At 52.8% G+C, this 11,609-nt stretch overlaps 1 protein-coding gene across 1 annotated transcript in view; it reads right to left on the reverse strand.

The window, feature by feature from the left end:
• FRZB (frizzled related protein) overlaps positions 1 to 9,815 on the reverse strand; it is a 30,402-nt gene extending 20,587 nt beyond the window's left edge. The window contains exons 1-2 of the mRNA XM_038584521.1: positions 9,335 to 9,815; positions 2,188 to 2,235 (exon numbers count right to left, since the gene is read on the reverse strand). Of these exons, the coding sequence (XP_038440449.1) occupies positions 2,188 to 2,235; positions 9,335 to 9,815 (529 nt within the window). The remainder of the gene's footprint in view (positions 1 to 2,187; positions 2,236 to 9,334) is intronic.
• Between the last annotated feature and the right edge of the window lie 1,794 nt (positions 9,816 to 11,609).

Consider the following 11,609-nt stretch of genomic DNA (forward strand, 5'->3'; position numbering starts at 1 on the left):
CATTTTTAATGTCTGGAAAAAATACAACTGTATATACTCTCATGATATGTATACACACCTTGTGAATATATATATAACACAAAAATATATGTGTGCATGTGTGTGAAAGACATTCACCTAATCCAAAATAAATTAGGAAATACAAAACAGGGATGAAAAGAGAAGGAACAAACAGAAAACAAATAATAAAATGGTAGATCTAAATACAAATATATCAATAATCACATTGATGTAAATGGTCTCAACACATTGATCAAAAGATAACGATTGGTAAAAAAGAAAAAAAAAAGATAACGATTGGTAAAATGGACAAAGAAATCAATACCTACCAAAAAATTATCCAATTATTCCAGGTCTACAAGAAATTTACTTGAAACATAGTAATACAGGTATGTTAAAATAAAAAGATAAAGACATAAGACATACCTTGAAAACACTGATCAAAAGAAGATTAAAGTAGCTATATTAAATACCAAGGAATAAGACTTTAGAGCAGAGGAAATTACAGAGGTAAAGAGGGACATTACATGACAAAGGGTCGATTCCCTAATTAGACATAAAAATACTAACTGTGAATGCACCAAACAACAGAGCTTCAGAATACATGAACCAAAATTGACAGCCCTGAAAAGAAAATAGAAAAGACTACAATATTAGGAGACTTAAACATTCATCTCAAAGTGATCAATAGCTCTCATACACAGAAAATGGGCAACAATATAAAAGTACTAAACAACAGTATTAACTAATCTAATTGACATTATAGAACATTCCAGCCAACAACTGCAGAATATATGTATTCTTTTCCTGAAGGCTAATAAAACATTCACCAAGATAAATCACATCCTGGGTCATAAAATAAACCTTAACAAATGTAAAAGAATCAAGATTATACAAAGTATGTTCTCTAGGGTAATTAGAATAAAATATAACAACATAAAGCAAAGAGAAAAATCTCCAAACAGCAGCAAATTTAATAGTACAATCCTCAGTAATTCAAGAGCCAAAAACGTAATCTCAAGGGAAATTATAAAATATTTTAAGGTGAAGAAAAATTAAAATAAAACCTATCAAACCTTGTGAGAAGCAAATAAAGCCATCCTTAGCTGGATAGTTATAGCATTAAATTACTATAGTAGAAAAGAAGAAAAGTCTCAACTCATAATCTAAACTTCTGTAAGGGGGAAAAAAGTCCTACACAAGCAGAGGAAAGAAATACTGATGAGCAGAAACCAATAAATTTGAAAACAGAGAAAATCGATGAAACAAAAAATGGTTCTTTATAGCCAGGATATGGCACTACCTTGAGGGGTGTGAACTAGCACTCCACAGCTATCAAAATAGCTAAGATTTAAAAAATAAAACCTGAAAATACTACACGCCAGATGATGCACAACAACTCGAAATCTGAGACACCCCAAGTGTAAAATAGAACAGCCATTTTGGAAACAGTTTCACCGTTTTTTACAAAATTAAGCACACCCTGACCATATAGCCCCAGTAATCCTATTCCTACTTACCCTAGAGAAATGAACACTCAGGTTTATTCGAACACCTTTATGCCAATGCTTATAGTGGATCTACCCATGACTGACCAAAACTAGAAACAGCCCGATAATCCTCGAAGGCCTGAATGGCTAAACAAACGGTAGTAGACTCAAGCAATGAAATCTTTAGCAATTGCAACGAGTCCATAGTGCCACATGCAGCACCAACTTGGATGAAGCTCAAAGGCATTATGACAAGTGAAATAAGCCGATCTCAAAAGGTTACAGACCCTACCATTCCATGTATAAGATCGTCTCAAAAAGACAAAGCTAGAGCGGAGGAGGGATCAGTGATCGCCAGCGGTTAAGGGGGGCAGAAGCTTGTAATGATGAAGAGACACCATGAGCAAGTTTCTTCTGAGGGGATACGATAGTTCTGTATCTTTGCTGTGGTGGCTGTTACGCACATCTATTCCTGCATTAATACCCACAGAACTCACAAAATCCACACAATTTTTAATGACCAAGAGAAAACATCAATGTTAGTAAATGCTAATGTTTTAAATAAAATATGAGTGATTTTTTTTAAGTTTACTTTTAAAACGTAGGGCACAAATGTACCCAAATGAGACTTGAGTAGATAGGTCACGAAGGCTCATGTGAACACAAACGAAAAGTAGGAAGGTACTGGTATACTCACCACTGCTGGTCCCTCTACAGTTTCCGTTACTAGAATCCATAGGAAAATCTGAAAGGTGACAGACAGAATAAGCAATTATCATTTATTCATTATTATTTCGAGAATTCCCGTATAAAAGTCTAATTCAGTCATGAGTTTAATTTGGGTAAAAAACCAAGGTGCCTCAAGGAAGTCGATTCTTATCAGTGACATGAGCTTGGTTCTCTGTTACTTACAGGTCAAGTAAGGACAACCGTCGGTCCTTTTGTGTGATTAAAGGATGACACTCTCTTTGGAATCCTCACCGACTACGCATAAAATTTCAGGATTTAAGAAGTTTTGGGGTCTCACAAAATTTCTGACACGATGAAGTCCACACACATATTAAGTCCTCACCCAACACCCAAAAGCAGCAAACGCATCTCTTCAACAAATAGACGCCTCATGCGTTCCTAGCATGTACTTAGATTCTTAGGGCCTAAGGAAAACACCCAGAATGCATTCTCATGCCCTTTGTTGCCTGTAAACTAAACCGTCCCTCAGCAGAAAGGAAGCACATCATGCTGGGACCGCTCAAGCCAGCGCGATTAACGGACGTGGCAACGATGACTAAGAGTATAAAGCTCTTCTGTGTTCCAGCTAAGAAAGCAGCCTCCGGTGACTGAGGCCTCGGCAAGACACCATGCTGAGACCTGCTGCCCCTAGCAATATAGTATTTTATTTTATTTTATTTTATTTTATTTTATTTTATTTTATTTTATTTTATGTCAATTAAAAAAATAAAAATAAAAATAAAATAAAATAAAAATAAAAAATAAAATAAATTAAAAAATAATAAAGTCAATTAATTAACATACGATGTATTTCTTGGGCCAGAGGTAGAGTTCAGTGATTCCTCTAGTTATAGATTCTTATGGACACTTCAACTCCGTACTCCTACGCAAGCTTTAATTTTGCATTAACACTTCATGTTATAGGAGTTGAGTATCCACTGATCCCAACAGGAAATACCATCCTTGCTCTGTCCTTTTTCTTCATAGGATGTATCATGATTAAAAAGGAGTGGTTAAACACCATTTTAGGACAACAGCACTCAAAATTACAATTAGTGAATTATTCTCTCAGGCTTGGTAATCATCATCTGTTTTTTTTTTTTTTTTCAATTTTTAAAGAAATTCCTTAGCTGTTATTCTTCTGGTATTTAAAAAGCTATATACAAGGAAAGACAGTAACCACCAGGCAACACATACTTGATTCTAAAACGTGAGGTTCAACTCAGTCATATGCTATTAATTTAATGACTTTCATTCTATTCAAAGACTTTCTTCATGATAAATGAAGTGTTAGAGTAACATGCCAATGGTTTTATTCCTGAAAAAGTCCAATAATCATGGTTACACACATACGATCTATACAAAAATGATCTCTCTGGGGGTGTCTGGGTGGCTCAGTCGATTAAGCGTCCGTCTCTTGATTTCGGCTCAGGTGATGATCTCAGGGTCCTGGGATCCAGCCCTGCCTCCGGGCTCCACACTCGGCGAGGAGTCTGCTGGAGATTCTCTCCCTCCCTTTGCCCCTGCCCCGCTCGCGCATGTGCACACGTGCACTCTCTCTCTCTCAAATCTTTTTTTAAAAAATGAGCTCTCTGTAAGTGAAGAAATTATATTAATCCACGTGTAAAATAACTGTTAAGTCCTGAAATGTTGACAGAAAAATGAAAAATAAATCTCTTCTCCCGGGGGAAAGAAAACTCTTGATATAGCTGAACGTAGGAAAATGGTTTTCTTCTCTCACTCTTAGTCACAGGAAGATATTTCTGTTTATAAAAGCGTTTAGGTATCCGTTGTTAGAATTTTAAGAGAAAAAAAAAGTTATCTGATCAAAAATCATCCAAAAAAAGTTGTTTTCAGAAAGTTGAACTTAGGCATTCCGAGAAAGTCATCTTAAGTGAAGATTATTCGTAGGCATTATTGGGTTTTACGCCCCAAGGATTTCTAGGAGGAGTCACAGAAGTTTCCAGAATAGTCCCAAAGCTGCTGGGGAAAGTCGGGGAGCGGGGGCAGGTTCCAAATAGAAAGTATCATGTGTGACAAGTATGGACAGAGATTGCGGCTGTGACCGAGGGCCCCCAAGTCCTGCAGCGAGGCTAACGGAGAGGGGAGCTGCACCCAGAGAGGCGGGGGCGAGGCCCATGCAGGCCGGGCCGAGGCACCGCCGATGTCAGCAGCACACCCTCTGCACAGAGGGCATCGGGCTGTGGGCAGCAAGCCGTTACTGCCCCGGACCCGTGACCCAGGGGACCCACTGGAAGCCCAAGCTGAACGAGCCGCAGTGGAAAAGGAAGGAAACTGGATTCAGAGCAGGTTCAGGGACACTTGAACGCGGGGCTACAAGCGGGGGCTGCCGATGGCTGGGGGCCTGACCTCGAGGCCCTGGGATCGAGCCCCAGGTGGGGTCCCTGCTCCGCGGGGAGCCTGCTCCTCCCCCTGCTCCTGCTCCTTCTCCCAAAGAAATAAATAAAATTTTAAATAACATAAAAGGGGGAGGTGCTAGAATCAGGGTGGCTCTGGGGCCTGGAGCCAACAGAGAGGGAAGCATCGGCCGACGCGGGGAAGGAGACGAGAGTTCACTCCGAGGCGCTGCCCCTGAGGTCTGGGGGTCGGACGGGGGCCTGGGACCTGCTCGGTCCTCCCCAAGGGGCAGCACGTACCTGTCTGTCCTGGAACCCCTGCCCGCAGCCGCCTCGGAGCTCTCGGGGGCTTCAAGCGACAATGCCCAGAACCTGATCCTTTAACTGCAGCCTGAGGGCCAGCGACAGATTCTTCGTCTTAGGTTACGAGTCCCTTCCTTCTTCAGGAGACACGAAGCGTGGCGGAGGGTGGCGGAGGGTGGCCTCTGCTGGACCCCCTGTCCCCGGAGCTGGCCTTGCTCTCCTTCCCACGAGCAGGCGGCGCAGCCAGCAGGCGTCATAGGGCCAGGCCGCCCCCCCCAACAGCAGGGGGACGGGGTGCCGCCGCCCTGCCTGTCGCTGCAGCCGATCCCGCTCCTGCCAGGACCCGGTGGCCCAGCGGGCTGCTGTCGCTAACTCCCACGCCGTCCTGCTGTGCCATTTACCGGCGCTTCCCGGGTACGGCGCCTCCGTCCTCCTCCGTCCTCCTCTTGCCAACGTCGCTCTCCACCGACTCGCTCAGGGCCTAAGGGCCACGCCAAGCCGGAGTTCCAAGCGGAGGGCCCCCCGCTCTAAACCCGCGAAACCGCGCACATGAGACCAGTTCTGGACTAGTCACGTCCGTGTGTCCGTCCTTCTATTCACCTACTGGAAGGGGAAAGGCCCAGCACAGCTTAGTTTTGCTACTTATCGCAACAACTACTTGGAAATTTGGCAGGAATGAGACAAACAGGGACACCTGGGTGGCTCGGTGGTTGAGCGTCTGCCTTCAGCTCAGGTCGTGACCCCGGGGTCCCGGGTTCGAGTCCCACATCGGGCTCCCCACAGGGAACGTGCTTCTCCCTCTGCCTGTGTCTCTGCCTCTCTCTCTGGGTCTCTCATGAATAAATAAATAAAATCTTTTTTTTTTAAAGTAATGAGATAAAAAATGAATTCTTAAAATAAGGCTTGGGGCCTACCCAAGATTCTATGCCCACCGGGCAGGTCAGCCGCGGCCCTCGGAGACCCGCGTCCCTGGGCCACCAGAGCGCCCCGCAGTGTCTCCCGTGAGGAGGGACCACAGAACCGTGCTCTCTGCGCCTGAGTCGGAGTCTCCACTTGTCCTTCCCATTCCATTCTCCGGCCCTCGCACGACGTCATTCTGCCTTCTTGGTATTTGGCCCCTCAAATAGCTGTAGACCAGGGCGAAGGAAAAGGCGGCCTGTTCCGGGAGCGCGGAGGAGTGACCCCACGGCGGCCCAGCAGGCGGGACGGGCCCGGAGGACCGTGTCGAGCAAGGGCCGGGGTGACAGGCTGACAGCGGCCCGGAAACCGGCGCTGCCCGAGGCCGGGGCCGGGGCCAGGGCCGGGAGCCGCGGCCGCTCATGTCAGACCACGCGTGTGCTTGGATCCTTGCTCCCTGCGCTTCCCAGACACGCCGTTTGTCACCAGCAGACGCCCATCAGGCTCTTTCTCTCCTCCTTCCCGCTGCTGCCCCAGGGACTCGATCCGGTGCCTGAGACCCGGGTCAATCGCGCAAAATGAAACCTGAGGCTCACGGGTTCAGCAGGAAGATCCGCTTTCCCACTGGGCCCGGGGGTGAAGCTTGCGTTCCAGAGCCGAAGTGACAAAAGCTCCAGGCTGCATCCGCACTGACCAGGGGACCATTTCAAAAAAGAAAAACCTCATTTTGGGATCCCTGCGTGGCTCAGCGGTTTAGCACCTGCCTTCGGCCCAGAGCGTGATCCTGAAGACCCGGGACTGAGTCCCACGTCGGGCTCCCTGCATGGAGCCTGCTTCTCCTTCTGCCTGTGTCTCTGCCTCTCTCTGTGTCTCTCATGAATAAATAAATAAAATCTTTAAAAAAAGAAAACCTCATCTTGACGGAAGGACGGTAATCAGGACGGTTATCAGGGCAAAACAGAGAAGCAGCAGCACAGTCTGTCAGGGCCCGCGCCCCAGGGACCAGGCTGCTTCATCTCATCTCCCAGGCCCCGCACACGTCCGAAGACTTTAGCTCACTCAGGTTACAGAAATTCCCCAAAATGACAGCTGAGAGGGGTCCAGACTGAGCACCTGGTCTGCGGGCTCCGAGCCCACGCCCTGCTCGCCCCCCCATCCTCGAGAGGGGACCAGGGGTCTGAACAGAGGACGTGAATCCTCAGATGCAGCAGCCGCAGGAAGCCCCAACCCCGTGATAAATATACAATGTGGACAAAGAACAAGTTCCATATAAATTTGTCCATAATAGTCAGGATGTGAGCTTTTTTTTTTTTTCTTTTTTAAATGTACCCTGGCCCTTAGTATTTTGAAAGCAAAGAGTAGTTTGAAGCACTGCTCCGTTTCTGTAAGACTTTGCTTTGTAAAGGGGCCTAGACTCGTTTGTGGGATCATACTGTGCTAGGAAGGAACAGATCCCTGAACGCTAGGATTTGAAAGTCCTCTTGGCATTGAAGGAATGCGAAGGGTGGCCCCTTTTATTCAGGGAGACCTCATTTTCGTATTCGGAGGCCGGATTCTAATCCTAAAACATAAGCAATTCTGTTTATACCTAAAGGAAGGCGGGGGGAAGTGCTTCGGGAACTATCATATCCCGCTGAACCAAAGAGTATATTGCGTTGTAAATTAAACCGGCCACATATGGTAGTGACTAAGTAAGTCCAGGTGCCTGACAGTCTGACCCAGGACAGGGAATGCAATTTTTAGCAAGCTGGCCTCGGAAGCCAGGAGACCCTTCGGGTTGGAATCCAGCTCTCCATTCCCCTCCCCACCCCTCCTGCCACCAGGCTCTCTGATTCACACTGAAGGTTGTGGTAAAAAAAGGGAGACGGTCATAAAAATATGGTTCCAACTGCCACCTAAGCCTACTTATTTTTCTAGCAAGGATGCTGTCAACAAAGTGGATATTATGGCATTTTAAAGCAGCTCAGAAACCAGGTCCCACATACTGACAAATTGTTTCCATGCATGGCCTATTTGAGGGCTTCAATGAGGCAATTGTTCTGCATCTGGTCCCCAATGATAGGTAATTCGGGGACACTTAAGGAAACTGCTTCCCAACCATATTGACCATGGCTTTTGAGAGCTGTTACCCTTGCCAAACCTCGCTCGTCTGAGGTCCAGGTCCGTCTCCAAGAGAGGTTTCAGAACAAGTCTTTTCCTTTAAGGGGAGGAAAGCTATTCAGAGTGAACCATCGCCACCCCATTCCTAGTCGCTGGCCCGAGCGAGCGAAGCGCCTGCATCTAACTGATTCTAAGTGCCTGGCAAAGCAGGGCAGCGACTGAGCAAACTTTCCAGAATCCGCACAGCCTGTGACTTTACTGAGTACAAAGGCTCAAGAGTGTTCCTTTAGCCCAGAGAAATACATTCCTCCCCTGCTTAGAGCACACAGCCCGTTCTGGGCTCTTGATTAAAAGCAGCAAGACAACAGGTATTTAGAAGCCCGACTCACTGAGCGAGGGGATGATCGAAAAGCTTCTGGAATCTTTCTGTTCCTGGGTTTGCAGTACTTTTGGCCTCTTTGCTCACTGTATGTTGAGCGGGTCATTGTGCACAGAAAGCAGTTTTTCCCCATCAATTCTCTGACAGCCAAGAACCATCCCTTAGAAATGGACTAAGGGTGTGAGCACAGGCTGAACAACTTGAGAAGCAGATGAAGTGGGGGGGGGGGGGGAGATGCCCAGGAAATGAACAGGGGAGGCAATCAAGTCATCACATCTAATAAGAGAGTTCCTCCCCGGACGGGATGAAAGAAGACCAACCACCAACCATAAATATATCCATATATGAAACTATATGAAGGGTGCAAGTTGAATTGAGGGGTCCTACGCGGGAGGGGTACAGAGCGAGAGTTCAATGAACCATCATGAGCTGGGTTTCGCTGGGGTCTTCAGAGGCACGACTGTCATAATGAGACCAAACAGTTGTGAGAAAACCACCTGTGACTGATTCCATTAACCGTCGGAGAGCAGGCAAGCTCTTGGGGGGCAGGGGAACACCCCGAGGGACCCGGGGGTGATGCACATGCAGAACAAAGGGCATGAGATGAGGTGTTCGGGCCGGGTCTGCAGAGCACAACAGCGGGCTGGGGAGCTTGGGGGGCGATTAAAATGCCCTTGCACGGGTGAATGGTGACAGCCGCCTTGGGCATAACCCCTTTCACCCCTGTGCCCCTCACAAAAGGGCTGCAGGTGAGTGGCATGTGGAGGGGGCTCAGCAGCTTCCCAGCCACCCGGGGCTGGAGTGCGGGAACAATCTACCCTATAGAGACGAGGGCAGATTTAGGGTGAAGGTAATTGCTCACACTGGACTGCGAGCAAACACATGCCACTGACATCCGAGGCTGGAGCGAGGTCCCTGGAACCATCCAGGCTTTCCTAATGGCTAGAGGGGGGGGGGGGGCGCAGTCTGAGCCGCAGCTGGAGACCCTGCAGCCGCGGGGGAGGCGGGGGCGGGGGGGGGCGCACGCGGTGCCCCCAGGAGCCACCCATGGGGAGGGGGTGGGGGCGGGGGGGACTCACCGGCTCCGTCCGCCGTGACGATGGCCTCGGGCGAGATGCACACGCCGCGGTCGTACACGGGCAGCTCGTCGCAGGCCAGGCTCTCGGGCCACGCGTGGCGGTACTTGATGAGGATGGGCTCGCAGCCCTGCCGGGCGCGCTCGCACACGGACTTGCAGGGCTTGATGGGCTCGTGCTGGAAGTCGATGGTGCAGATGGGCGCGTACATGGCGCAGAGGAAGAAGAGCAGGTCGGGGCTGCAGTGCGTGCCCAGCAGCCCCTCGAACTGCTCGATGGCCAGGATGGCGTTGGCCTGGGTGCTGTGGTGCAGGTGGTTGGGCATCTTGGTCATGTTCCAGGGCAGGGCCTGGCACAGCGGGATGCGCACCGGCTCGCACGCCGCAGCCCGAGCTCCGGGCGCCCAGAGCAGGCTCGGCGCGGCCAGGGCGAGCAGGCCGGTGCGCAGCAGCAGCAGCAGCCGCCCTCCGGGGCCGCGCGCCATGGTCCCCGCGGGACGCCGCGCCCGCCCGCCCGGCCCCCGCCCCGGCCCCCGCCCCGGCCCCCCGCTCCTCCCGCCGCCCGCCCCGCGCCCCGACCCCGCGCCCCGAGGGCTGCGCCGCTGCTCGGCCGGGGACCCCTGGGACCCTCCGCGGGGGCGGCCGTGGGCCGAGCGGGTCCGGGCCCGGGAGGCGACCGGAGGCGAGACCCGACTCCGCCGAGGCCGCGGGCGCCCCGGACCGTCGCGTCCCCGGATCCGGCTAAGGAGCCACCCGGGGCCGGAGCTCACCCGCGGGCCGGGCGGGGCGGGGCGGGGCGGGGCGGGGCGGGGCTCCACGTGGGGGGCGGGGCCCGGGGCCCGCAGGCTGGGGGCGCAGCGCTGGGATGGGGCGGGGGGGGGGCGCCCGCAGGAGCCGGAGCCGCCGGAGCCGCCCGAGCCGGGAGCTCCCACCGCCGCTCGCCGCGTCCCGCGCCCCGGCCCCGGGCGCAGCTCCGCCCCCCCCGGCCCGCCCGGCCCCCGAGCCCGCCCCCGCCGACCTCCGCAGGCCCAGCCCCGAGCACACCCCCGTGCACTCCCAGCCCTCACCCCCCACCCCGTGCACTCCGAGCTCTCACCCCCCACCCGTGCACTCCCAGCCCCCGAGCACACCCCCCCGTGCACTCCGAGCCCTCACCCCCCACCCCGTGCACTCCGAGCTCTCACCCCCCACCCGTGCACTCCCAGCCCCCGAGCACACCACCCCTGCACTCCGAGCCCTCACCCCCCACCCCGTGCACTCCCAGCCCTCACCCCCCACCCGTGCACTCCGAGCTCTCACCCCCCACCCGTGCACTCCCAGCCCCCGAGCACACCCCCCCGTGCACTCCGACCCCTCACCCCCCACCCCGTGCACTCCCAGCCCTCACCCCCCCACCCCGTGCACTCCCAGCCCCCGAGCACACCCCCCCTGCACTCCGAGCCCTCACCCCCCACCCCGTGCACTCCGAGCTCTCACCCCCCCCACCCCCGTGCACTCCCACCCCCCCCACCCCGTGCACTCCCAGCCCTCACCCCCCACCCGGTGCACTCCCAGCCCTCACCCCCCCACCCCGTGCACTCCCAGCCCCCGAGCACACCCCCCCTGCACTCCGAGCCCTCACCCCCCACCCCGTGCACTCCCAGCCCCCGAGCACACCCCCCCACCCCGCGCAGTCTCAGCCCAGAGCACACCCCCACCCGCAGTCCCAGCCCTCGAGCACCCCCCCCACCCCGTGCACTCCCAGCCCCCGAACGGCAGCTCCTGTTCCCGGGAGGGAGCGGGGAGGGGGGAGAGCAGGGCTGCGCGCTGAGGCGGAGGGGAGGGAAGCCTCGAGAAGCTGCCAGGATGCGATCGCCCGACACGGCGCGGACTTGGGACGTGCACCTCCTCCCCATCCCCACACTGGCTGCAAAGAAGAGCCCCCCCCCCCCAGGCCCTCGCTAACCTGTCACGGAGGAGTACCCCAGGCTGCCCCCCTGGGACCCCCCCTGCACCCTCGCGCCCTGGGGATAGCTCCGTAAGCAAACTACAGCTCTCCCTCTGCGGGTCGGCCCCGCCGAGCCAGACGGAGGATGGACGTCAGCTGTGTCGCTTTAAAAGTCCAAGTCACAGAAAACAGCCCCCTGCACGCAGTGGTGGGGCTTTATCAGCCCCAAGGTCAGGACTACAGAGTCTGCATTGTGAGGAACTAAGGGGGGGGGGGGGGGACACTGCCTTTCAAAAAAAGAGAAAGAAAGGAAAGAAAGAAACAAAGAAGAAAGAAAAAAGAAAGAAAGAAA

This window comes from Canis lupus, chromosome 36 (assembly GCF_011100685.1).
Source record: "Canis lupus familiaris isolate Mischka breed German Shepherd chromosome 36, alternate assembly UU_Cfam_GSD_1.0, whole genome shotgun sequence".
NCBI lineage: Eukaryota > Metazoa > Chordata > Mammalia > Carnivora > Canidae > Canis > Canis lupus.